Raw genomic sequence first — 23,579 nt, forward strand, 5'->3', positions numbered from 1 at the left:
GTTGCTCCACAACATGGAGGGTGGGATGGGGAATCCCTGACTGGGATGTGTCCCAGGTTGCTCCATGACATGGAGGGTGGGATGGGCAATCCCATGGGGTGTTTCCCAGGATGCAGGTTGCTCCATGATGTGGAGGTGGGATGGGCAATCCCATGGGATGTCTCCTGGAGTGCAGGCTGCTCCATGACATGGAGGGTGGAATGGGCAATCCCTGACTGGGATGTGTCCCAGGTTGCTCCATGATGTGAAGGGTGGGATGGGCAATCCCATGGAGTGTTTCCCAAGGATGCAGGTTGCTCCATGATGTGAAGGGTGGGATGGGCAATCTCATGGAGTGTTTCCCAAGGATGCAGGTTGATCCATGATGTGGAGGTGGGATGGGGAATCCCTGACTGGGATGTGTCCCAGGTTGCTCCATGATGTGCAGGGTGGGATGGGCAATCCCATGGGGTGTTTCCCGGGATGCAGGTTGCTCCATGATGTGGAGGGTGGGATGGGGAATCCCATGGGGTGTTTCCCGGGATGCAGGTTGCTCCATGACGTGGATGCAGGACACCTGAGCTTCGTGGAGGAGGTGTTTGAGAACCAGGTCCGGCTCCCCGGGGGGCAGTGGATCCACATGACCGACGCCTACACCGACGTGGTGAGGGAAAAGCGGGAATGCTGGAGCTGGGGGGGGAATGCTGGAGCTGGGGGGGGAATGCTGGAGCTGGGGGGGGAATGCCGGAGCTGGGGGGGGAATGCTGGAGCTGGGGCGGGAATGCTGGAGCTGGGCTGGGAATGCTGGAGCTGGGGGGGGAATGCTGGAGCTGGGGGGGGAATGCTGGAGCTGGGGGGGGAATGCTGGAGCTGGGCACCCCCCCGGGTTGGGAGTGCTGGAGATCAGGGGGGATTTATGGATCCTTTTGTTGCCTTTTGTCCCACAGAACGGGGAGAAGGTCCTGCCCAAGGAGGAGATCGAGTGTCCTCCGGGCTGGAAATGGGAAGACCTGGAGTGGGACACGGATCTCAACAGAGCTGTGGATGAGAAAGGTACCAGGGAGCACTTGGGGGGCCCTGCGCTCGTCCCCCATCCTGCTCTTCCCTCCCCAGGGATGAGACATGTCCTGGATCCCTGCTGGATCAGGAGAGGGGGGTCAGGCCCTGGGGGACCCTCTTGCTCGGGCTGGGGGTGGGAATTCCCAAAGGCAGCGCTCTCCTGGCTGCTGGGACAGTCCAGGGACAACTTCCCGAAATTCTGGTGTGAGAGAAACGGAAAACATGAGGCCAGAGATGGTCACAGGGGTCAGGGTGGCCCGAGGGAGGGAGGACAGAGAGTCCCCAGGGCTGTGACTTTGAGCCAAGGGCCACCAGGGATCCACCAGAGGGACACATCCATGGGCACCACCAGGGATACACCAGCTGGACATCCCAGTGGGACACATCCATGGGGGACCACCAAGGGCCACCAGGGATCCACCAGAGGGACACATCCATGGGCACCACCAGCTGGACATCCCAGAGGGACACATCCATGGGGGACCACCACTTGGACATCCTAGTGGGACACATCCATGGGGGACCACCAAGGGCCACCAGGGATCCACCAGCTGGATATCCCAGAGGGACACATCCATGGGCACCACCAAGGATCCACCAGGGATCCACCAGCTGGACATCCTAGAGGGACACATCCATGAGGGACCACCAAGGGCCACCAGGGATCCACCAGAGGGACACATCCATGGGCACCACCAGGGATACACCAGCTGGACATCCCAGTGGGACACATCCATGGGCACCACCAAGGGCCACCAGGGATCCACCAGCTGGACATCCCAGTGGGACACATCCACTGAGGACCACCAGGGGCAGGAGCAACAAACCGGGAAAACGCTTTGGATCCGGACACTCCTTCCCTGCTGAGGGTCCCTGGTGGGACACAGGGAGGGGGGTGGGGCTCCTCATGCGGGTGTCTCCCGCTCTTCCAGGCTGGGAATACGGGCTGACCATCCCCCCGGAGCGCCGGCCCAAGGCCTGGGTGCCGGCGGAGAAGATGTACCACACCAACCGGCGCCGGCGCTGGGTGCGGCTCCGCCGGCGCGACCTGGAGCACATGGACACCTCCCGGAAGGTGGGATGGGCCGGGGGGGGTGGCCCTGTCCCTGTCCCTCCCCCTGTCCCTCCAGGGGGAGGTGGCTCTGGCACAGAGCTGGTTTTCCCTGGAGTCGGTGGCCCCGCTCTCCGCGCTCGGGGGTTCCCATGGAGGGTCGGGGGTTCCCACATGGAGGGTCGGGGGTTCCCATGGAGGGTCGGGGGTTCCCACATGGAGGGTCGGGGGTTCCCATGGAGGGTCGGGGGTTCCCATGGAGGGTCGGGGGTTCCCACCTGGAGGGTCGGGGGTTCCCACATGGAGGGTCGGGGGTTCCCACATGGAGGGTCGGGGGTTCCCACCTGGAGGGTCGGGGGTTCCCACCTGGAGGGTCGGGGGTTCCCGCCTGGAGGGTCAGCGTGTCCCGGGGGTGGCCGCCGCTCCAGAGGGGCTTGGCGGGGTTCTGGGGCGGGATGGGGACATCCCGGGAGCGCGGGAGAGCGGGGCTGTCCCCGGGCTGTCCCGGGGCTCTCCCTGCCCCGCTTCCCTCTAGATGGTGCAGCTGGACCGGGAATGGCTCCTCCCGCTTCCCAAGGACACTTGTCTCCCTTTCCAGCGCTTTTCCTGGAGAACTGGGGCCGTGGGGAGCCCCTGTTTGCCAGAGGGGGGTGGGTGTCACGGGGAGGGGACACAGCCCTGGGGAGGGAAAGCCACCGCGGGCTTGTGACCAGTGAGCCAGGGGGACATTCCAGAGGGGACAGAGCCGCGGGAAGGTGGGAAAGCAAAGGGAAGGCTGGGGAGGTGGAGACCCTGGATGTGGCCCACTCCTTGCTCAGCATGGGGACCCCCCAGCCCAGTGCCCCCGATCCCAGTGGGATTCACCCCAGGGACTGGGGAAGGGCTCAGTTCCCAGGGGGGGACCCGGCACCGTTAATGGGGAATCCCTGGAAGTGTCCAAGGCCGGGTTGGAGCAACCTGGGATAGGGGAAGGTGTCCCTGCCCGTGGCAGGGGGTGGCACCGGGTGGGCTTTAAGGTCCCTCCCAACCCATTCCACGATTCCGTGATGATTTTAAGGGTCATTCCCAACCCTGAACTCCATGACCTCGGAGGTCTCTTCCACCCTAAACATTCCTATGATCCCCTAAATGATCCCGTGCCTCTATTCCACGATTCCAAGCTGGGGGAGGCACGGGGAGGACACGGGGTGGCACGGGGTGACCCCAACGACCCCGAATCCACGTTTTTGTGCCGGAAAAGCCGGGGGTGGTTTTGTGCCAGGGGTGGTTTTGTGCCGGGGATGGTTTTGTGCCGGGTGGTTTTGTGCCGGGGATGGTTTTGTGCCGGGGGTGGTTTTGTGCCGGGTGGTTTTGTGCCGGGGGTGGTTTTGTGCCGGGTGGTTTTGTGCGGGGTGGTTTTGTGCGGGGTGGTTTTGTGCGGGGTGGTTTTGTGCGGGGGGTGGTTTTGTGCCGGGGGTGGTTTTGTGCCGGGGGTGGTTTTGTGCCGGGGGTGGTTTTGTGCCAGGTGGTTTTGTGTCGGGGGTGGTTTTGTGCCGGGGGTGGTTTTGTGCCGGGGATGGTTTTGTACCAGTTGGTTTTGTGCCGGGGGTGGTTTTCCCCCTGTCACCCGCGGCGGGGGCTTTGGCATCGACCCCGCTGAGTCCCGGCGTGTCCCTCTCCTTGTCGGGCAGCCCAAGGCGGAGGAGCTGGACGGGGAAGGCTGGGAATACGCGTCTCTGTTCGGCTGGCGCTTCCACCTGAAGCAGCGCCGCACCGACTCGTTCCGCCGGCGCCGCTGGAGGCGCAGGATGGAGCCCCTGGAGCGAACCGGGGCCGCCGCCGTCTTCGCCCTGGAGGGGGCTCTGGTAGGGACCCCCTTCCCCGCCCCAGTTCCTGCCCGGCTCAGCTCGGAGCTCGTTATCAGCTCCTCATCAGCCGCTCGTTCTCCCGCCCTCTTTGTTTCCCCGACATCCCAGCTTTCTGGGTTTCCCGACATCCCAACTTTGTGGGTTTCCCGATATCCCAGCTTTCTGAGTTTCCCGACATCCCAGCTTTCTGGGTTTCCCAATATCCCAGCTTTCTGGGTTTCCCGACATCCCAGCTTTCTGGGTTTCCTGACATCCCAACTTTCTGGGTTTCCTGATATCCCAACTTTCTGGGTTTCCCACTATCCCGGCTCTCTGGGTTTCCCCGGTTCCTTGCTCTCCCGATTCAAAGAAACCCTCGAACGATCCGAAAAGCGCTTTTATTGCGGCCGGGGAATGCAAAGGGGCAGGTTCCTTTACTCCCCTGAGCCAAGGAACACCGTAGCTTTTTATACGGTTCGAAAGCAGCAAGTTTAAAATTGTGAGAAATAGAAACCCAATTTGCCCAAATCGGGCGATTTCCAATCATAATTTTATCATATGATAAAAGCAAATTCAGCGCCGGGTGATCAGGGAAAGGGGTTCAACAACTCCTGTCACACCCAGAGGAGACATTTGTCCTGCATTTATTTCCAGCTACTACATGAATATTCATTATACATGAGTATAAACATCACACATTGTTAGGTACATGAGTATAAACATTACACATTGTTAGGTCAGACATTCCACAGAGATTTCTTAACCAGAATGTTATCTATAAGCATCCATAATATATTAAATTATAGATAACAAGAATGTTATCCATAAGCACCCATAATATATTGTTAAATCAGGCATTCAGCAGATGTTTGCTTGTTATCTGTACAGAGTTATCAATTTTAAGAAAGGTGCTATTATCCAGCTAACTGAACAAAATTCTCTCACTGTAAATCCTACACAAGGTAAAAGGGAGGTAACTTGTTTTATCTCTTTATCTCCCAGTTAAGTTTTACGATTTGTTTTTCTTTTCTCTCCAGGTCACGTTGACCTCACACTGTTTTCTCTTAATTAGCCCGAATCATTTTCTCAGTTTATCACAAAAATTATCTGTACACGCACTCTTTTTGCAGTCTGCCTTATCTAAACAGATAAAACAGATAAGCTTAGTTTTACCTCCTGTTCTTACCATTATAGAGCAGTTACACAAAGTTTAACATTTCGAACAGTTTCAGGTTCCCCACCCCTCTCTACGTGCTAAAAAGCCTTCCCTATTCTTTAAGCTATTTTATCTTAATTGCCCGCGGTTTGGGCAGAAACTTTTAAGCAGTTTTACATTTTCCAAAGTCACACATAGATAAACAGCTAAATTTTATCTCATTTTCTGTTTCACTCCCAGTGGCTAAAGGAGACCCAAGCCCAGCACCACAAAGCTCCTGTTAATTGTTTTTTTTATGGGGTTTTTTCCCCCCTCCATTTGGCTTTTCCCCCTCTTTCCCTGCTTTTTCCTGCTCTTTCCTGTCCCTCCATCCAGAGTTTGATCCCGGTGGCTCCTCGAGTCTTATCCTTGGGCTCTGCCTGGAAAAGCAGCAGCGCTTGGAGGGGGGAAGAGGTGCTGGAGCCTCCCTGAGCTCCCACTGCTCCCCCCCTGGGGGTCCTGGCTGCCACCCACCAGCCCTTGGGTGGGATTCCCAGCCTCAGGAATCCCTCCTTTTCCCTTCAGCTGAATATTCCAAGGCCAGGGGGGAAACTGGGAGGTGGTGAAAGGGAGGACAGGGGTCAGGACACGGGGGAGGGAAGAGCCAAGGTGGGACTGGGAGAGAAGGGAATGGAGCTGGGAAGGGGCTGGAGCAGCAGGAGAGGCTGAGGGAGCTGGGGGGGCTCAGCCTGGAGAAAAGGAGGCTCAGGGGGGACCTTCTGGATCCCTAAAATTCCCTGGGATGAGGTTAGAGCTGGAGAGCTTGGGCTCTGCTCCCAGGGAACAAGGGACAGGAGGAGGGAACGGCCTCCAGCTGTGCCAGGGGAGGCTCAGGTTGGATATTGGGGGAAATTCCTTCCTGGAAAGGGCTGCCCAGCCCTGGCACAGCTGCCCAGGGCAGGGGGGAGTCCCCATCCTTTGGGGGATTTAAAAATCCCTGTGGATGTGGCACTTGGGGACATGTTTGGGGGTGGGGAACAATTGGACTCGGGGGTCTCGGGGGCCTTTTCTCACCTGAATTTTCCAATTTCGTGGAGCATTAGAAGCCCAAACTCCTCCTGGCCACCCGTGGGGGTGGTGCCCATCCCAAGGGGGGATCCCACCCCGTGGGGGGATCCCGGGATGCCCACCCTTGGCTGCCTTGCCCTGGCAGGGGGGGGTGACGGACGACAGGAGCGACGACGGGAGAGGAGCGGCCCCGCTGAGCCTGGGGGTCAACAGACCCACCATCTCCTGCATCTTCGACTGTGAGAGCCCAGAAAAGGGGGAAAAGGGGGGAGGGAAAAGCGTTCCCGGCCTCTTCCTGGCACCCACGTGGGAAGCAGGTGGATGGGAGGAGGGTGGAGGGGCGGGAGGGGACGTGGATTTGGGAATGTGGGAACGTGACGCGCTCGGGGCTGGGGGGGACTGAGCCAAGGGGGTGGGAAACATTCCCTGGCTCATCCCTGTGGGAAACATTCCCTGGCTCATCCCTGACCTGGTTCCCGTCCCTCTGGCAGGTGGGAACAGGTACCACCTGCGCTGTTACCTGTACCAGGCGCGGGATCTGCTGCCCATGGACAAGGACAGCTTCTCAGGTGAGCCCTTCCTGTCCCTCTGCATCCTGGGGCTGGAAAACTTAGCCAGGGACACCCAGGGACACCTTCCACCAGCCCAGGTTGCTCCAACCTGGCCTTGGACACTCCCAGGGATCCAGGGGCAGCCACAGCTTCTCTGGGAATTCCATCCCAGCCCCTCCCCACCCTCCCACAGAAGAATTTCTTCCCAGCATCCCACTCAAATCTCCCCTTTTCCAGTCTAAACCCATTCCCTGTGTGCTGTCCCTCCCTGCCTTGTCCCCAGTCCCTCTCCAGCTCTCCTGGAGCCCCTTCAGGCCCTGCCAGGGGCTCTCAGCTCTCCCTGGAGCCTTCTCTTCTCCAGGGGAACCCCCCCAGCTCTCCCAGCCTGGCTCCAGAGCAGAGGGGCTCCAGAATCCTGGAATGGGTTGGATGGGAAGGGATTTTAAAGGCCATGGGCAGGGACACCTCCCACTATCCCAGGTTGCTCCAAGCCCTGTCTAATGTGTCCTTGGACACTTCCAGGGATCCAGGGGCAGCCGCAGCTTCTCCAGGAATTCTATTCCAGTCCCTCCCCACCCTCACAGCCAGGAATTCCTTCCCAATATCCCATTTAAATCTCCCCTTTTCCAGTTTGAAGCCATTCCCTGTGTGCTGTCCCTCCCTGCCTTGTCCCCAGTCCCTCTCCAGCTCTCCTGGAGCCCCTTCAGGCCCTGCCAGGGGCTCTCAGCTCTCCCTGGAGCCTCCTCTCCTCCAGGCTGGATGTGATGGAGCACAGGCAGAAACCTCCAGGAGATGTGCTCAGGAAAACTCCAGAGAGTGGGAGGATATAATCGGGATCTCAGGGTCCTCCAGGATCTTCTCTCCCAGTGTCCTGGTGCCATTCCTGGTTGGATTTGGCCTGGTGGGATCTCCTCTAAGGTCCCTTCCAACCCAAACCAGCCAGGAATTCCATGATTCCGTGGTGATCCTGGGATTTTGGGATCGTTTTGGTTGCAGCAGGGGCTGAGGTGTGGCCGTGGAGGGGCAGGATGTGCCAGGGATTGTCCCTGGGGTTTGGCCTGAGCAGGGATCAGCCCCTGGCAGCTGGAGGGTCCCACGTCCTCATTCCCATGGGATTTGCCTTGGCTCGCTCCCAATTATTCCTTGGAGTGTCATTGGGAGGTGGAAAAACAGGAAAAGGGGATGTTACCGAGTGATTTTGAGGGAAAAGCAGGAAAAGGGGATGGCAGGGCCTGATTTTGAGGTGGAAAAATGGGAAAAGGGGATGCCAGTGTTTGATTTGGAGATGGAAAAGCAGGAAAAGGGGATGCCAGTGTTTGATTTTGAGGTGGTAAAGTGGGAAAAGGGGGTGTCAGGGTCTGATTTTGAGGTGGAAAAACAGGAAAAGGGGCTGTCAGGGTCTGATTTTGAGGTGGAAAAGTGGGAAAAAGGGGTGTGAGTGCCCTTGGATCAGAGCTGGAGCTGGAACAATCCGGAATGTCCCCTGTGAGTTCGTTGCTGTGTGGTTGGATCACACCTGAGGGTGTTTTGGAGCATCATTTTGAGGTGGAAGAGCAGGAAAAGGGATGCCAGTGTTTGATTTTGAGGTGGAAAAGCAGGAAAAGGGAGTGTCAGGGTCTGATTTTGAGATGGAAAAGCAGGGAAAGGGGGTGTCAGGGTCTGATTTTGAGATGGAAAAGCGGGAAAAGGGATGTCAGTGTTTGATTTGAAGATGGAAAAGTGGGAAAAGGGGATGTCAGGGTCTGATTTTGAGAGGGGAAAAGCAGGAAAAGGGGATGTCAGGGTCTGATTTTGAGGGGGAAAACTGGGAAAAGGGATGTGAGGCCCTGATTTTGAGAGGGAAAAGTGGGAAAAGGGGATGTCAGGGTCTGATTTTGAGGTGGAAAAGCAGGAAAAGGGGCTGTCAGGGTCTGATTTGAAGATGGAAAAGTGGGAAAAGGGGATGTCAGGGTCTGATTTTGAGGTGGAAAAGTGGGAAAAGGGGATGTCAGGGTCTGATTTTGGGGGGCAGGGGCAGCTCCTGCTCCAGGAGTCCCTTCCCTTGGAAAATCCTGGCCGAGGCCACCGTGGCACAAAGTGGGAATGTGATCCCAGAGCCTGGACAGAGCAGGAGGGGGGGCCTGGAGCATGGGGGGGGCTTTGCACAGCCCCAAAAATAATCCCAACAAAGGGCCTTGGAGAGCTTTCCCTGGAAAAGCAGGAGAGGCAAAAAAAAGCCACTCCAGATCCAGGGGTTTTTGTTTATTGTGCTTTGCTCCAGCTGGAAAAAAGTGTGGCAGTGGGAAAGGCTCTTCCCAGCTCGTGAACCACGGGAGCCAGGCGGGAATGCAGCCCCCAAATCCAGCCCCAATTCCTTGGGAAAGGAGGGGAGCACGGGGAATGCTGGCCCTGCAGCCAGGGGGGTGGGGGATCTCCCTGGGACCTGAATCCAGGGATTTAGGGGGTGTTCCTGGGACCTGAATCCAGGGATTTAGGGGGTGTTCCTGGGACCTGAATCCTGGGATTTAGGGGGTGTTCCTGGGACCCGAATCCAGGGATTTAGGGGGTGTTCCTGGGACCTGAATCCTGGGATTTAGGGGGTGTTCCTGGGACCTGAATCCAGGGATTTAGGGGGTGTTCCTGGGACCTGAATCCTGGGATTTAGGGGATCTTCCTGGGACCTGAATCCAGGGATTTAGGGGGTGTTCCTGGGACCCGAATCCTGGATTTAGGGGGTGTTCCTGGGACCTGAATCCTGGGATTTAGGGGATCTTCCTGGGACCTGAATCCAGGGATTTAGGGGGTGTTCCTGGGACCCGAATCCTGGGATTTAGGGGGTGTTCCTGCGACCTGAATCCAGGGATTTAGGGGATCTTCCTGGGACCTGAATCCAGGGGTTTAGGGGGTGTTCCTGGGACCTGAATCCAGGGATTTAGGGGGTGTTCCTGGGACCTGAATCCAGGGATTTAGGGGGTGTTCCTGGGACCTGAATCCAGGGATTTAAGGGGTATTCCTGGGACCCAAATCCAGGGATTTAGGGGGTGTTCCTGGGACCTAAATCCAGGGATTTAGAGGGTGTTTCTGGAACCTGAATCCAGGGATTTAGAGAGTGTTCCTAGGACCTGAATCCAGGGATTTAGGGAGTGTTCCCATTCCCACAGTCCCTGTATCCCATCCCTGTATCCCATTCCCACAGTCCCTGTATCCCTGGACTTAGGGGGTGTTCCTGGGACCTGAATCCAGGGATTTAGGGGGTGTTCCTGAGACCTGAATCCAGGGATTTAGGGGATCTTCCTGGGACCTGAATGCAGAGATTTAGAGGGTGTTCCTGGGACCCAAATCCAGGGATTTAGGGGGTGTTCCTGGGACCCAAATCCAGGGATTTAGGGGGTGTTCCTGGGACCTGAATCCAGGGATTTAGGGGGTGTTCCTGGGATCTGAATCCAGGGATTTAGGGGGTGTTCCTGGGATCTGAATGCAGGGATTTAGGGGGTGTTCCTGGGACCCAAATCCAGGAATTTAGGGGGTGTTCCTGGGACCTGCTTCCAGGTGTGAATGGGGAACTCCTGGGATTTGCATCCAGGTGTTTGTGGGATGTTCCTGGGACCTGCATCCGGGTGTGTGGGGGATGTTCCATCACCTCTGGCACCTCTGGCTCCCTGGAAAATTCCCAGGCTCGTGGCAGTGCTGGGTTTGGGGGGTGTGGGATGTTCCTGGGATCTGGGATCTGCATCCAGGGGCTTGGGAGCTGTTCCTGGGAATCTGCATCCAGGTGTGTTTTGGGAACTCTGGGGATCTGCATCCAGGTTTTTGTGGGATGTTCCTGGGATCTGCTTCCAGGTGTGAGGGAGATGCTCCTCCACCTCCAGCTCAGGCAGGACACCTTTGTCTCCCAGGAAATTCCCAGGTGTGCATGGGATGCTCCTGGGATCTGCTTTCTGGATGCTCTTCCACCTCCCAGCCAGGAATTCCTTCCCTATATCCCATCCATCCCTGCCCTCTGGCACTGGGAAGCCATTCCCTGTGTGCTGTCCCTCCCTGCCTTGTCCCCAGTCCCTCTCCAGCTCTCCTGGAGCCCCTTCAGGCCCTGACAGCGGCTGGAAGGTCTCCCAGGAGATTTAGAACAATCCCAACCCTGGAAAAACTGATGGTTTGGGGTTGTCCTGGTGGGAACCTGCACAATTCCAGGGGGGAGCTCAGGTGGGAAGGGCTGGGCAGCTCCTTCTGTGCTCCTGCAGGACCTGGGGGAGCTCTGGGAGAGCTGGAGGGGGCTGGGAAGGGCAGGAATCCCCCAGGAAGTGTTTGGAGAGCTGGAGGGGGCTGGGAAGGGCAGGAATCCCCCAGGAACTGTTTGGAGAGCTGGAGGGAGCTGGGAAGGGCAGGAATCCCTGAGGAGCTGCTTGGAGCCCTCCCTGGGGTGTCTGGCGGGTCCCAGCGGGGCAGGAGCTGCAATCCCTGTGTCCCATTCCCAATCCCTGTATCCCATTCCCACAATCCCTGTATCCCACAATCCCTGTGTCCCATTCCCACAGATCCCCGTGTCCCATTCCCACAGATCCCTGTGTCCCATTCCCACAGATGCCTGTGTCCCATTCCCACAGATGCCTGTGTCCCATTCCCACAGATGCCTGTGTCCCATTCCCACAATCCCTGTATCCCATTCCTACAGATCCCTGTATCCCAAAATCCCTGTATCCCATCCCTGTATCCCATCCCTGTATCCCAATCCCTGTATCCCATTCCTACAGATCCCTGTATCCCACAATCCCTGTATCCCATTCCCAATCCCTGTATCCCATTCCCACAATCCCTGTATTCCATTCCTACAATCCCTGTATCCCATTCCCACAATCCCTGTATCCCATTCCCACAGATCCCTCTGTCCCATCCCTGTATCCCATTCCCAATCCCTGTATCCCATTCCCAATCCCTGTATCCCATTCCCACAATCCCTGTATCCCATTCCCACAAATCCCTGTATGCCATTCCTGTATCCCATTCCCAATCCCGTATCCCATTCCCACAGATCCCTGTATCCCATTCCCACAATCCCTGTATCCCACAATCCCTGTCTCCCATTCCCACAGATCCCTGTCTCCCATTCCCACAATCCCTGTATCCCATTCCCATAGATCCCTGTATCCCACAATCCCTGTATCCCACAATCCCTGTATCCCATCCCTGTATCCCAATCCCTGTATCCCATTCCCACAGATCCCTGTATCCCATCCCTGTATCCCATTCCCACAATCCCTGTGTCCCATTCCCAAATCCCATATCCCATTCACACAGATCCCTGTCTCCCATTCCCAATCCCGTATCCCATTCCCACAGATCCCTGTATCCCATCCCTGTGTCCCGTTCCCACAGATCCCTGTATCCCACAATCCCTGTATCCCTGTATCCCATTCCCAATCCCTGTATCCCACAGATCCCTGTATCCCATTCCCACAATCCCTGTATCCCACAATCCCTGTATCCCACAGATCCCTGTATCCCATTCCCAATCCCGTATCCCATTCCCAATCCCTGTATCCCACAGATCCCTGTATCCCAATCCCATATCCCTGTATCCCACAGATCCCTGTATCCCACAATCCCTGTATCCCAATCCCATATCCCTGTATCCCACAGATCCCTGTATCCCAATCCCATATCCCTGTATCCCACAATCCCTGTATCCCACAGATCCCTGTATCCCAATCCCATATCCCTGTATCCCACAATCCCTGTATCCCACAGATCCCTGTATCCCATTCCCAATCCCGTATCCCAATCCCATATCCCTGTATCCCACAGATCCCTGTATCCCAATCCCATATCCCTGTATCCCACAATCCCTGTATCCCACAGATCCCTGTATCCCAATCCCATATCCCTGTATCCCACAGATCCCTGTATCCCACAGATCCCTGTATCCCACAGATCCCTGTATCCCATTCCCAATCCCGTATCCCAATCCCATATCCCTGTATCCCACAGATCCCTGTATCCCAATCCCATATCCCTGTATCCCATATCCCTGTATCCCACAGATCCCTGTATCCCACAGATCCCTGTATCCCATCCCACAATCCCTGTATCCCACAGATCCCTGTATCCCATTCCCAATCCCGTATCCCAATCCCATATCCCTGTATCCCACAGATCCCTACGCCATCGTGTCCTTCCTGCACCAGAGCCAGAAGTCCGTGGTGTTGAAGAACACCCTGAACCCCACGTGGGACCAGACCCTGATCTTCTACGAGATCGAGATCTTCGGGACCCCCCCGGGCGAGGGCCAGGACCCCCCCAGCGTGGTGGTGGAGATCTACGACCACGACACCTACGTGAGTGTGGGGTGGGAATGGGAACGGGAATGGGAATGGGAATGGGAACGGGAATGGGAATGGGAACGGGAATGGGAATGGTGGTGGAGATCTACGACCACGACACCTACGTGAGTGTGGGGTGGGAACGGGAATGGGAATGGGAATGGGATCGGGAATGGTGGTGGAGATCTACGACCACGACACCTACGTGAGTGTGGGGTGGGAACGGGAATGGGAATGGGAATGGGAACGGGAATGGTGGTGGAGATCTACGACCACGACACCTACGTGAGTGTGGGGTGGGAACGGGAATGGGAACGGGAATGGGAATGGTGGTGGAGATCTACGACCACGACACCTACGTGAGTGTGGAACGGGAATGGGAATGGGATCGGGAATGGGAATGGGAACGGGAACGGGAATGGTGGTGGAGATCTACGACCACGACACCTACGTGAGTGTGGGGTGGGAATGAGAATGGGAATGGGAACGGGAATGGGAACGGGAATGGGAATGGGAACGGGAATGGTGGTGGAGATCTATGACCACGACACCTACGTGAGTGTGGAACGGGAACGGGAATGGGAATGGGAACGGGAATGGGAACGGGAATGGGAATGGGAACGGGAACGGGAACGAGAACGGGAGTTTTGGGAGCTGCTGATCCCGAGTGCTCAGGGCTCCTGCTCTGGGAATCGTGGAGTGGGAATTTCACCTCCTGCTTGAGCCCAGACACATTTCCAGCCCTAGGAATTCCAGGGGGGGTCTGGGCATTGAACCCACTGAACTTTCTCAGCTGATCCCATAACGATCCATCCCGTGATCCTGGTTTTTAGGTGGTGGGATTTTGGCTGAGTTGTGGGGGTGTGTTGATGGATTCCACTGGGAAAAGGGGTAGGAAGCTGCATCTCCATCATCCAGAGTGGCCAAACGGACCACGTTTCCCTGTGCAAAAAGCTTGGGATGGGATTTGAAGCAGTGCTGGAAGCAGGGAATGTTCCTTCAATGGAAGATCCCGTTGCAGACCAGGGAGTGGGATTTTTGGGAGCTGCTGATTCCGAGTGCTCAGGGCTCCTGCTCTGGGAATCGTGGAGTGGGAATTTCACCTCCTGCTTGAGCAGAAATGCATTTCCAGCCCTTGGAATTCCAGGGGGGGTCTGGGCATGGAACCCACTGAACGTTCTCAGCTGGTCCCGTAACGCTCCATCCCGTGATCCCGGTTTTTGAGTGGTGGGATTTTGGCCGAGCTGGGGGCTGAGTGGGGGTGGATCCCAGCGGGAATAGGGTTGGGAAGGCGTCTCCCAGAGCCCTTGTTTCCCCCTGTAGGGAGCAGACGAGTTCATGGGCCGCTGCATCTGCCGGCCCAGCCTGGAGCGCTCGCCCCGCCTGGCCTGGCACCCCGTCACCAGGGGCAGCAGGAACGTGGGGGAGCTCCTGGCGGCCTTCGAGCTCATCCAGAGGGAGAAGGTGAGACCCCCCACCCATCCCTCCTGCCCTCCTGGAGCGCTGGGTTCTCCCCCTGGAGTCTCCCTGCCCGGCGGATCCGACCTTTGCCGGTGTCGGGTTGTGTCCCCCCCGGGCTCAGGCTCGGGGAGAGCATCGTGGATTTGGCCCTTTTTGAGGAATGAATCCACAGGCTGAGCCTCTCCAGCTGGAGGAGGAGGTGGTTTAGGGCTGGCCTGATGGAAACCTGCAGAATTCCAGGTGTCAGTGCAGGTGGGAAGGGCTGGATGGCTCCTTCTCTCCTAGGACAACCCCTGGAGGGCTCAGGGGGAGCTGTGGGGAGCTGGGACTGCAGAGATCCATAAGGAATTCTGCCCTTTGCTTGGAATTGATTTCTGGAGGGGGTTTAGGAGAGCTTGAAGCCACACTGCCTTTTCCAGTGGCTGCTGCACGTGCCAGGGGTGCCCCTGTGCCAGGGAACATGGATGGGCTGGGAGCTCCATCCCCCATCCCACCTCACCCCACCTCATCCCACCTCATCCCATCCCATCCCATCCCATCCCATCCCATCCCATCCATCCCATCAATCCCATCCCACCCCATCCCATCCCATCCCACCCCATCCTACCCCATCCCATCCCACCTCATCCCATCCCATCCCATCCCATCCCATCCCATCCCATCCCATCCCATCCCATCCCATCCCATCCCATCCCATCCCATCCCATCCCATCCCATCCCATCCCATCCATCATCCCATCCCATCCCACTCCATCCCATCCCACCCCACCCCGGGTGTCCCTGGGAATGGGGATCCCGCAGTTCCCTCCTTCCTGGAGGTCCCAGCACGGCCCCTGGAGCCAGGACAAGGCACCAACTCCCCTGCAGGTCCCTCTGCTTCCCCCTCCCCCCCGAGGGAAATCCTTGGAAGGGCTGTGCCCTCGGAGGGCCTGTGGGATCCACAAATCACCCGGGCGGGTTTGAGGTTCTGCCAGTGCCTCCCGGACAGGGGAGGGCCCTGGTTTCCCTGGAATCCTCGTGCCAAGGGTGTTCGGAGCTGGGCACGGAGGTGGGCAGGGTGGGGGTGATGTTCCCTGCCGGGGAAGGCCGAGGTGGCAGCAGGAATTCCAGTGGGAATTGTGTTTTCTCTCCACAGCCGGCTGTGCATCACATCCCCGGCTTCGAGGTAATTCCTGACTCCTCCCTGCAGCTCCAGCCCTGGCCCTGCTCCATCCCCTGCTCCATCCCCTGCTCCATCTCCTGCTCCATCCCCTGCTCCATTCCCTGCTCCATTCCCTGCTCCATTCCCTGCTCCATCCCCTGCTCCCTCCCCTGCTCCCTCCCCTGCTTCATCCCTGCTCCATTCCCTGCTCCATCCCTGGCCCTGCTCCATCCCCTGCTCCATCCCCTGCTCCGTCCCCTGCTCCATCCCCTGCTCCGTCCCCTGCTCCATCCCCTGCTCCATCCCCTGCTCTGTCCCCTGCTCTGTCCCCTGCTCCGTCCCCTGCTCCGTCCCCTGCTCCATCTCCTGCTCCATCCCCTGCTCCATCCCCTGCTCCATCTCCTGCTCCATCTCCTGCTCCATCCCCTGCTCCATCCCCTGCTCCATCCCCTGCTCCATCTCCTGCTCCATCCCCTGCTCCATCCCCTGTTCCATCCCCTGCTCCCTCCCTTGCTCCCTCCCCTGCTCCATCCCCTGCTCCAGCCCTGGCCCTCCTCCATCTCCTGCTCCATCCCCTGCTCCATCCCCTGCTCCATCCCCTGCTCCATCCCCTGCTCCATCCCTGGCCCTGCTCCCTCCCCTGCTCCCTCTCCTGCTCCATCCCCTGCTCCATCTCCTGTTCCATCCCCTGCTCCATCTCCTGCTCCATCCCTGTCCCTGCTCCATCCCCTGCTCCATCCCCTGCTCCATCCCTGGCCCTACTCCATTCCCTGCTCCATCCCCTGCTCCATCCCCTGCTCCATCCCTGTCCCTGCTCCACCCCCTGCTCCATCCTCTGCTCCATCCCTGGCCCTACTCCATTCCCTGCTCCATCCTCTGCTCCATCCCCTGCTCCATCCCTGGCCCTGCTCCATCCCCTGCTCCCTCCCCTGCTCCATCCCTGACCCTGCTCCATCCCCTGCTCCATCCCCTGCTCCATCCCCTGCTCCACCCCCTGCTCCATCCCCTGCTCCATCCCTGGCCCTGCTCCATCCCCTGCTCCCTCCCCTGCTCCATCCCTGACCCTGCTCCATCCCCTGCTCCATCCCCTGCTCCATCCTCTGCTCCATCCTCTGCTCCATCCCCTGCTCCATCCCCTGCTCCCTCCCCTGCTCCATCCCCTGCTCCATCCCCTGCTCCATCCCCTGCTCCCTCCCCTGCTCCATCCCTGACCCTGCTCCATCCCCTGCTCCATCCCCTGCTCCACCCCCTGCTCCATCTCCTGCTCCATCCCCTGCTCCATCCCCTGCTCCATCCCCTGCTCCATTCCCTGCTCCATCCCCTGCTCCATCCCCTGCTCCATCCCCTGCTCCATCCCCTGCTCCATCCCTGGCCCTGCTCCATCCCCTGCTCCATCCCCTGCTCCATCCCTGACCCTGCTCCATCCCCTGCTCCATCCCCTGCTCCATCCCCTGCTCCCTCCCCTGCTCCATCCCTGGCCCTGCTCCATTCCCTGCTCCATCCCCTGCTCCATCCCCTGCTCCATCCCCTGCTCCATCCCTGGCCCTGCTCCATCCCCTGCTCCATCCCCTGCTCCATCCCCTGCTCCATCCCTGGCCCTGCTCCATCCCCTGCTCCATCCCCTGCTCCATCCCCTGCTCCATCCCCTGCTCCATCCCCTGCTCCATCCCCTGCTCCCTCCCCTGCTCCATCCCTGACCCCGCTCCATCCCCTGCTCCATCCCCTGCTCCATCCCTGACCCTGCTCCATCCCCTGCTCCATCCCCTGCTCCACCCCCTGCTCCATCTCCTGCTCCATCCCCTGCTCCATCCCCTGCTCCATCCCCTGCTCCACCCCCTGCTCCATCTCCTGCTCCATCCCCTGCTCCATCCCCTGCTCCCTCCCCTGCTCCATCCCCTGCTCCATCCCTGGCCCTGCTCCATTCCCTGCTCCATCCCCTGCTCCACCTGAGCTCTGCATGAACCCCCTTGGCACTTCCATGGGCAGTTTGTCCATCCTGTCCTCAGGAATTATTTTAGGAGGAAGGAGTCCCCCTGCAGGGATTCCGGTGTCCTTCAACTGGTAAAAAGAGCTGGAAAAAGTGGGAAAGCTCATTTGTGGCCTGTTAGAGGGGGGAAATGTGTCCCATTCCAAGGTCCAGAGGAGATCCCGGAGATGCTCCAAGGGCTGGAGCCAGGCTGGGAGAGCTGGGGGGGTTCCCCTGGAGAAGAGAAGGCTCCAGGGAGAGCTGAGAGCCCCTGGCAGGTCCTGAAGGGGCTCCAGGAGAGCTGGAGAGGGAGTGGGGACAAGGGAGGGAGGGACAGCACACAGGGAATGGCTTCAGACTGGAAAAGGGGAGATTTGAGTGGGATGTTGGGAAGAAATTCTTCCCTGTGAGGGTGGTGAGGGGCTGGGATGAGTGTCCCAGAGCAGCTGTGGCTGCCCCTGGATCCCTGGGAGTGCCCAAGGCCAGGCTGGAGCAGCCTGGGAGAGTGGAGGGTGTCCCTGGGTGGAACTGGATGAGCTTTCAGGTCCCTCCCAGCCCAAACCATTCCCGGATTCTGTTCGGTTTCAGCTGCAATTCCGAGCCTCGGGATGGGCTGATGGATGAGAATTCCTCTAATTCTGTCCTCTCCTCCTCTTTTCCAGAGTGATTTGTCCTCCAGCCTGGACGAGGTGAGTCTTTAAGGATCCCTTGCTTTTCATCTCGGGCTGGGGCAGATTTGCCTCCCTGGGGGAGCCCCTTTTTCCAGGAGCATCCGGGTTTTGGGGACAGGAGTGACCACCAGCAGGAAGGGGTGGGTGGACTCTGTGCTCGAGCCACGGCAGGGAAAGTCAGCGTGGGATTGGGAAGCATGTTGGGATCCATCCCAGCTCCCTGGGATGTGTCTGTGTGTGTGTGAGGAATTCCCCCTTCCCAAAGCACGCCTGGAAAAGCTGGAATGCTGGGCTGCCCCTCGGCTGCACCTCAACTGGAGTCCCAGTTGCCACCTTTTCCTGGGGGATTGGCCAGGAATTGAGGATTTCCTGGACTGTTCCAGTGGTTCTGAAGGAAACATTCTCATCAGGGAGGTGGTGGCTGCCCCATCCCTGGAAAAGTTCAGGGTTAGGTTGGATGGGGCCTGGAGCCAGCTGGGATGGTGGGAGGTGTCCCTGCTCATCCCAGGAGGTTTGGACTGGATGACTTTTGAGTCCAACCCAAACTATTCCATGATTCTGTGATTCCAAGCTCAGAATCCCAACCTGTCCAGGTCTCTCTCCGGACCTCGTGGTTCCTTTGGAGCAGATCACCACAGGGGGAAGTTCTACCCTGGAAAACTCCAGGCAGGGATCTGCTGGAGTGTTGGGGTGGCCCCTGGAGCCGGGTGACCCCAAAATCTGGGAGATGAGCTCGGGAAGGACCTGAGGCCTGCAGAGAGCCCGGCCACATTCCCAGGGAAGGTTGGATTGGATGGGATGAGCCCGTTTTCCCGGCTGCCCTTCCCAAGGGAGCAGGGCCCACCCCTGTGCTCCCATGAGTTGGTGTGACCATAATCATCTCTCTGCTCTTTCTCCTCCCTTCTTCCCACCTCTGGATGGGGAATTCCACAGCTCTGCCTCCCGGCCTTGTTCTCCGAGGGGCTCCTCCGATGGGTATTTTGCTCCCCTCCGTCCCCTTCCTTTTCCCAGAAATCCAAGCAAAATCCCAGCAGAGACTCTCGGGGAGAGCAGCTCCTCCGGAGGGGCCTGGCCTGGCTCTCCTGCCCCATGGGACCCCCATCCCACCCATCCCCCTGAGCCTCACCCCAAAGTTTGGGGCCAGCCCGAGTCTCCAGCGCCCTGGGGAGAATCCAGCTCCTGGAGGACCAGGCTGGGACCATCCTCCCGCTCCATCTCCGCTTGGGAACGGCCTTTTGGGGCCAAATCCCCTCCAGACTGTGGGATTTAAGCCCTTCTTGGAACGGCCATTCCAACTGGGAGAGGCTCCCAGCCCCGGCTCAGTGTTGGCTTCTCCCATCGCTCTTCCAGCCCTGGCTCACGGCCAGGGTGGGATCAGCCGAGCTCCAGAGCTCCCTCCCCCCGGGATTCCCTCGGATTTGTCCCTGTCCAAGCCATCCCACTGCCAGCAGGTGCTTTCCTGGCTGTCTCCTCCCTCCCACCCTCTGTGGGTGAGAGCTGTGCCTGGGAATTGCTTGTTCCCTGATCCCTCCCCTGCTCCTGCCTCGTCCCCGGCACCCCCTGCTCCCTGCTGTCCCTCTGCTGGGACATCTGATCCTCCTGGAATCGCTGAGGGCCGGGAGAGCCACTGGAAAAGCCCCAGGAGAGCAGCAGGGAGCGAGAAGGACTCAGGAAGAGCTGGAGATGGTGCAGGGTTGGAAGCCCTGGGGCCTCCAAAGCTCAGCCTGGGGAGGGTGCAGGGACAGGCAGGAGCTCTTCCCCCGAGTTTTCCCTTCATCCCACATGGATTTCCCAAAGGACTGATCACTAAGGTCCCTTCCAACCCAAACCATTCCCTGATTCTGGGTGTGAGCAGCCTCAGAGGAAGGATTTTGGGAAGCAGGGTGGTTCCCAGGGGATGCTGGGGATGCTCTCCCTTCTCCTTGGGACTCACCTCCTGGATAACCTTCCCATTCCCTGCCGGCACTAACCCCCTGTGAGCACATGGATCATGGGATGGGGGACTTCTCCAGGTGGGAAACCCGGACCTCTGCCCCAGAATTACCCAAAATCTCCAGCTTGAGTCAGCAATTCCCAACGGGAATTAAAGCTCCATGGCAAGGGCTTGGAACTGGATGATCCTTAAGGTTCCTTTCCAGCCCAAACCATTCCGTGATTCCACAATTCTCTACATTCCACAGGGAAAATCCCTTTGGGGAGCATTTCTTTGTGTCCAGATGGAAACCTGCCCCACTCCTGGGGCTGGAACAGAATCACACCGGATTTAATGCGGTGATATTCCAGCCTGGAAAGAATTCCAGGTTCCCAAATCGCTCCCAACTGCCCTTGTTCGAGGGGTGGCACTTTCTGAGGTTTTCCTTTCCTTCCTGCTTTTTTTGGTGGCCCTGGACTGGGAGATGCAGGTTCCAGAGGAACACGAGCGTCCAGGGAATTCTGGCTCCTGCTTTGCTCCTCTCAGAAGGCGAATTCTGAATCCCTCGTGTGCTTCCCAGATTTGGGATCACCCTCTGGAGCTCCCCCTCCCTGGGCCCCGTGCAGGGGTGGCTTTCCCTGAGCCCTGTCCCGTGGGATGGTGGTTGATGTTGTTTGTAGGACCAGCAGCCCCTTCCCACCCCCGGGGGCGATGCCAGCCCCCCATCCCGTGGTGCTGCTCCCACTAAATCACTGCTTTTTGGGAATTGCTCCCAGCATCTCACTCTGCCCAACTCTGACCCTGCTGCTGCTGCTTCCTCCCCTCTCTCTCCTCATCCCTCTGGAATGTCCCACCGTGATCCTGGTGGGACAGAGGTGGTTCCACCCCCCCTTCCCTAAAAGGGGCTGAACTTGCTGGAGGGCAGATCCCTCCTGTTTCCCTGGGAACGCTCAGGGATCGCTCCCAGCAGGTGTTTGATCCTCTCCAGGCTCGGATGAAAGGGGGAAAACCCCCTCTGGCTGTCCTGGCCTTCTGGGAGGAGCTGAGTTTGGCGGAGAGATGGAGACTCTGGGGGGATCCAGTGTGGGAAGGGGGTCGGTGTCCCATCCCGGGGTTCCTGACGTGTCCTTTCCCTCTCTCTGCTCCCTCAGCCGGAGGATTCCGACCTTCCCTACCCGCCCCCGCAGCGGGAGCCCAACGTTTACATGGTGCCCCAGGGCATCAGACCCGTCCTGCAGCGCACGGCCATCGAGGTGAGAGGGGACGGGGATGGGGTCACAGGGACAGGGTCACAGCTACTGAGGTGAGAGGGGACAGGGTCACGGGGTCATGGGGACATCGAGGTGAGAGGGGACAGGGGACGGGGATGGGGTCATGGCCATCGAGGTGAGAGGGGACAGGGGACAGGGATGGGGTCATGGCCATCGAGGTGAGAGGGGACAGGGTCATGGGGACATCGAGGTGAGCAGGGACAGGGTCACGAGGATGGGGTCATGGCCATAGAGGTGAGCAGGGACAGGGTCATGGGGACATCAAAGTGAGAGGGGACAGGGGATGGGGATGGGGTCACGGCCATTGAGGTGAGAGGGGACAGGATCATGGGGTCACAGCCATTGAGGTGAGAGGGGACAGGGTCATGGGGACATCGAGGTGAGCAGGGACAGGGTCATGGGGACAGGGTCATGGCCATCGAGGTGAGGGGACAGGGTCATGAGGACGAGGTCATGGGGACATCGAGGTGAGAGGGGACAGGGGACAGGGATGGTGTCATGGCCATCGAGGTGAGAGGGGACAGAGGATGGGGGTGGGGTCATGGCTATTGAGGTGAGAGGGGACAGGGTCACGGGGATGGGGTCATGGCCATCAAGGTGAGCAGGGACAGGGGATGGGGATGGGGTCACAGCCATCGAGGTGAGAGGGGACAGGGGATGGGGATGGGGTCACAGCCATCGAGGTGAGAGGGGACAGGGGATGGGGATGGGTCATGGCCATCGAGGTGAGAGGGGACAGGGGCATGGGAATGGGGTCATGGCCATCGAGGTGAGAGGGAAAAGGGTCACGGGGTCATGGCCATCGAGGTGAGACGGGACAGGGTCATGGGGACATTGAGGTGAGAGGGGACAGGGTCACGGGGATGGGGTCATGGCCATCAAGGTGAGCAGGGACAGGGTCACGGGGATGGGGTCATGGTCATCGAGGTGAGAGGGGACAGGGGACAGGGTCATAGGGACATCGAGGTGAGAGGGAAAAGGGTCATGGGGACATCGAGGTGAGAGGGGATAGGGGACAGGGATGGTGTCATGGCCATTGAGGTGAGAGGGGACAGAGTCATGGGGATGGGGTCATGAGGACATCGAGGTGAGAGGGGACAGGGGACGGGGTCATGGCCATCGAGGTGAGTGTGGATCCAAACCAAGCCTTGGGATGCAGAGAACCCCCAGAGCTGGGGGGCTGGAGAAAAGGAGGCTCCAGAGGGACCTTCTTGGTCCTCACAACTCCCTGACAGGAGGGGGGAGCAGGGGGGATGTTCAAGCCCTTTTCCCAAAAAACAAGTGACAGGATAAGAGGGAACGGCCTCTGGCTGTGCCAGGGGAGGGTCAGGTTGGACAGCAGGAGGAATTCCCTCCTGGAAAGGGTGGTGAGGCCTTGGCAGGGGCTGCCCAGGGAGGTTTGGAGTGCCCACCCTGGAGGTGCCCATGGAATGACAGGACGTGGCACTCAGTGCTCTGGGCTGGGGGACAAGGTGGGCATCGGGCACAGGGGGGGCTGGATGACCTTGGAGGGCTTTTCCAGCCTCAGTGATTCCGTGCACACCCGGCTTTTCCCAGCACTGGGTCACCTCTCCATGGAGGGCCTTCCCTCACGTTCCCCTCCCCTGGCGAGGAGCTCGGTGACAGAGGGGTGACAGAGGGGTGGCTCAGTCCCTGCTGTCCCCTCCCCTGCAGATCCTGGCCTGGGGGCTGAGGAACCTCAAGAGCTTCCAGCTGGCCAGCGTGACCTCGCCCAGCCTGCTGGTGGAGTGCGGGGGGCAGCTGGTGCAGTCCTGCGTCATCAAGAACGTCAAGAAGAACCCCAACTTCGACGACTCCGTGCTCTACATGGAAGTGGTGAGGGCCCCCGGGGGGGTGGGATCACACAGGGCTGCTTGGGAAGGACCTGGGGGGCCCAGGAAAATGCACCTTGTGGTGAAGGACCTCAGGGTCCCATAAAAACACATCTTGTGGTGAAGGATTTGGGGGTCCCATAAGAATTAATCTTGTGGTGAAGGACCTCAAAATCCCATAAAAATGCACCTTGTGGTGAAGGACGTGGAGGTCCCATAAAAATTAATCTTGTGGTGAAAGACCTCAAAGTCCCATAAAAATGCACCTTATGGTGAAGGACCTCAAAGTTCCATAGAAATGAATCTTGTGGAGAAGAACCTCAGAGTCCCATAAAGTGGATTTTATGGTGAAGGACCTTAAAG

General features: G+C 58.7%; 1 protein-coding gene across 1 annotated transcript in view; it reads left to right on the forward strand.

The window, feature by feature from the left end:
- LOC135408188 (dysferlin-like) overlaps positions 1–23,541 on the forward strand; it is a 62,120-nt gene extending 38,579 nt beyond the window's left edge. The window contains 12 exon segments of the mRNA XM_064643490.1: positions 529–643; positions 927–1,032; positions 1,971–2,113; positions 3,760–3,933; positions 6,264–6,357; positions 6,610–6,687; positions 12,796–12,977; positions 14,286–14,426; positions 15,559–15,588; positions 18,193–18,219; positions 21,265–21,366; positions 23,059–23,541. Of these exon segments, the coding sequence (XP_064499560.1) occupies positions 529–643; positions 927–1,032; positions 1,971–2,113; positions 3,760–3,933; positions 6,264–6,357; positions 6,610–6,687; positions 12,796–12,977; positions 14,286–14,426; positions 15,559–15,588; positions 18,193–18,219; positions 21,265–21,366; positions 23,059–23,322 (1,456 nt within the window). The 3' untranslated portion in view covers positions 23,323–23,541.
- Positions 23,542–23,579: the final 38 nt, after the last annotated feature.

Source organism: Pseudopipra pipra, unplaced genomic scaffold (assembly GCF_036250125.1).
Source record: "Pseudopipra pipra isolate bDixPip1 unplaced genomic scaffold, bDixPip1.hap1 HAP1_SCAFFOLD_217, whole genome shotgun sequence".
Lineage (NCBI taxonomy): Eukaryota > Metazoa > Chordata > Aves > Passeriformes > Pipridae > Pseudopipra > Pseudopipra pipra.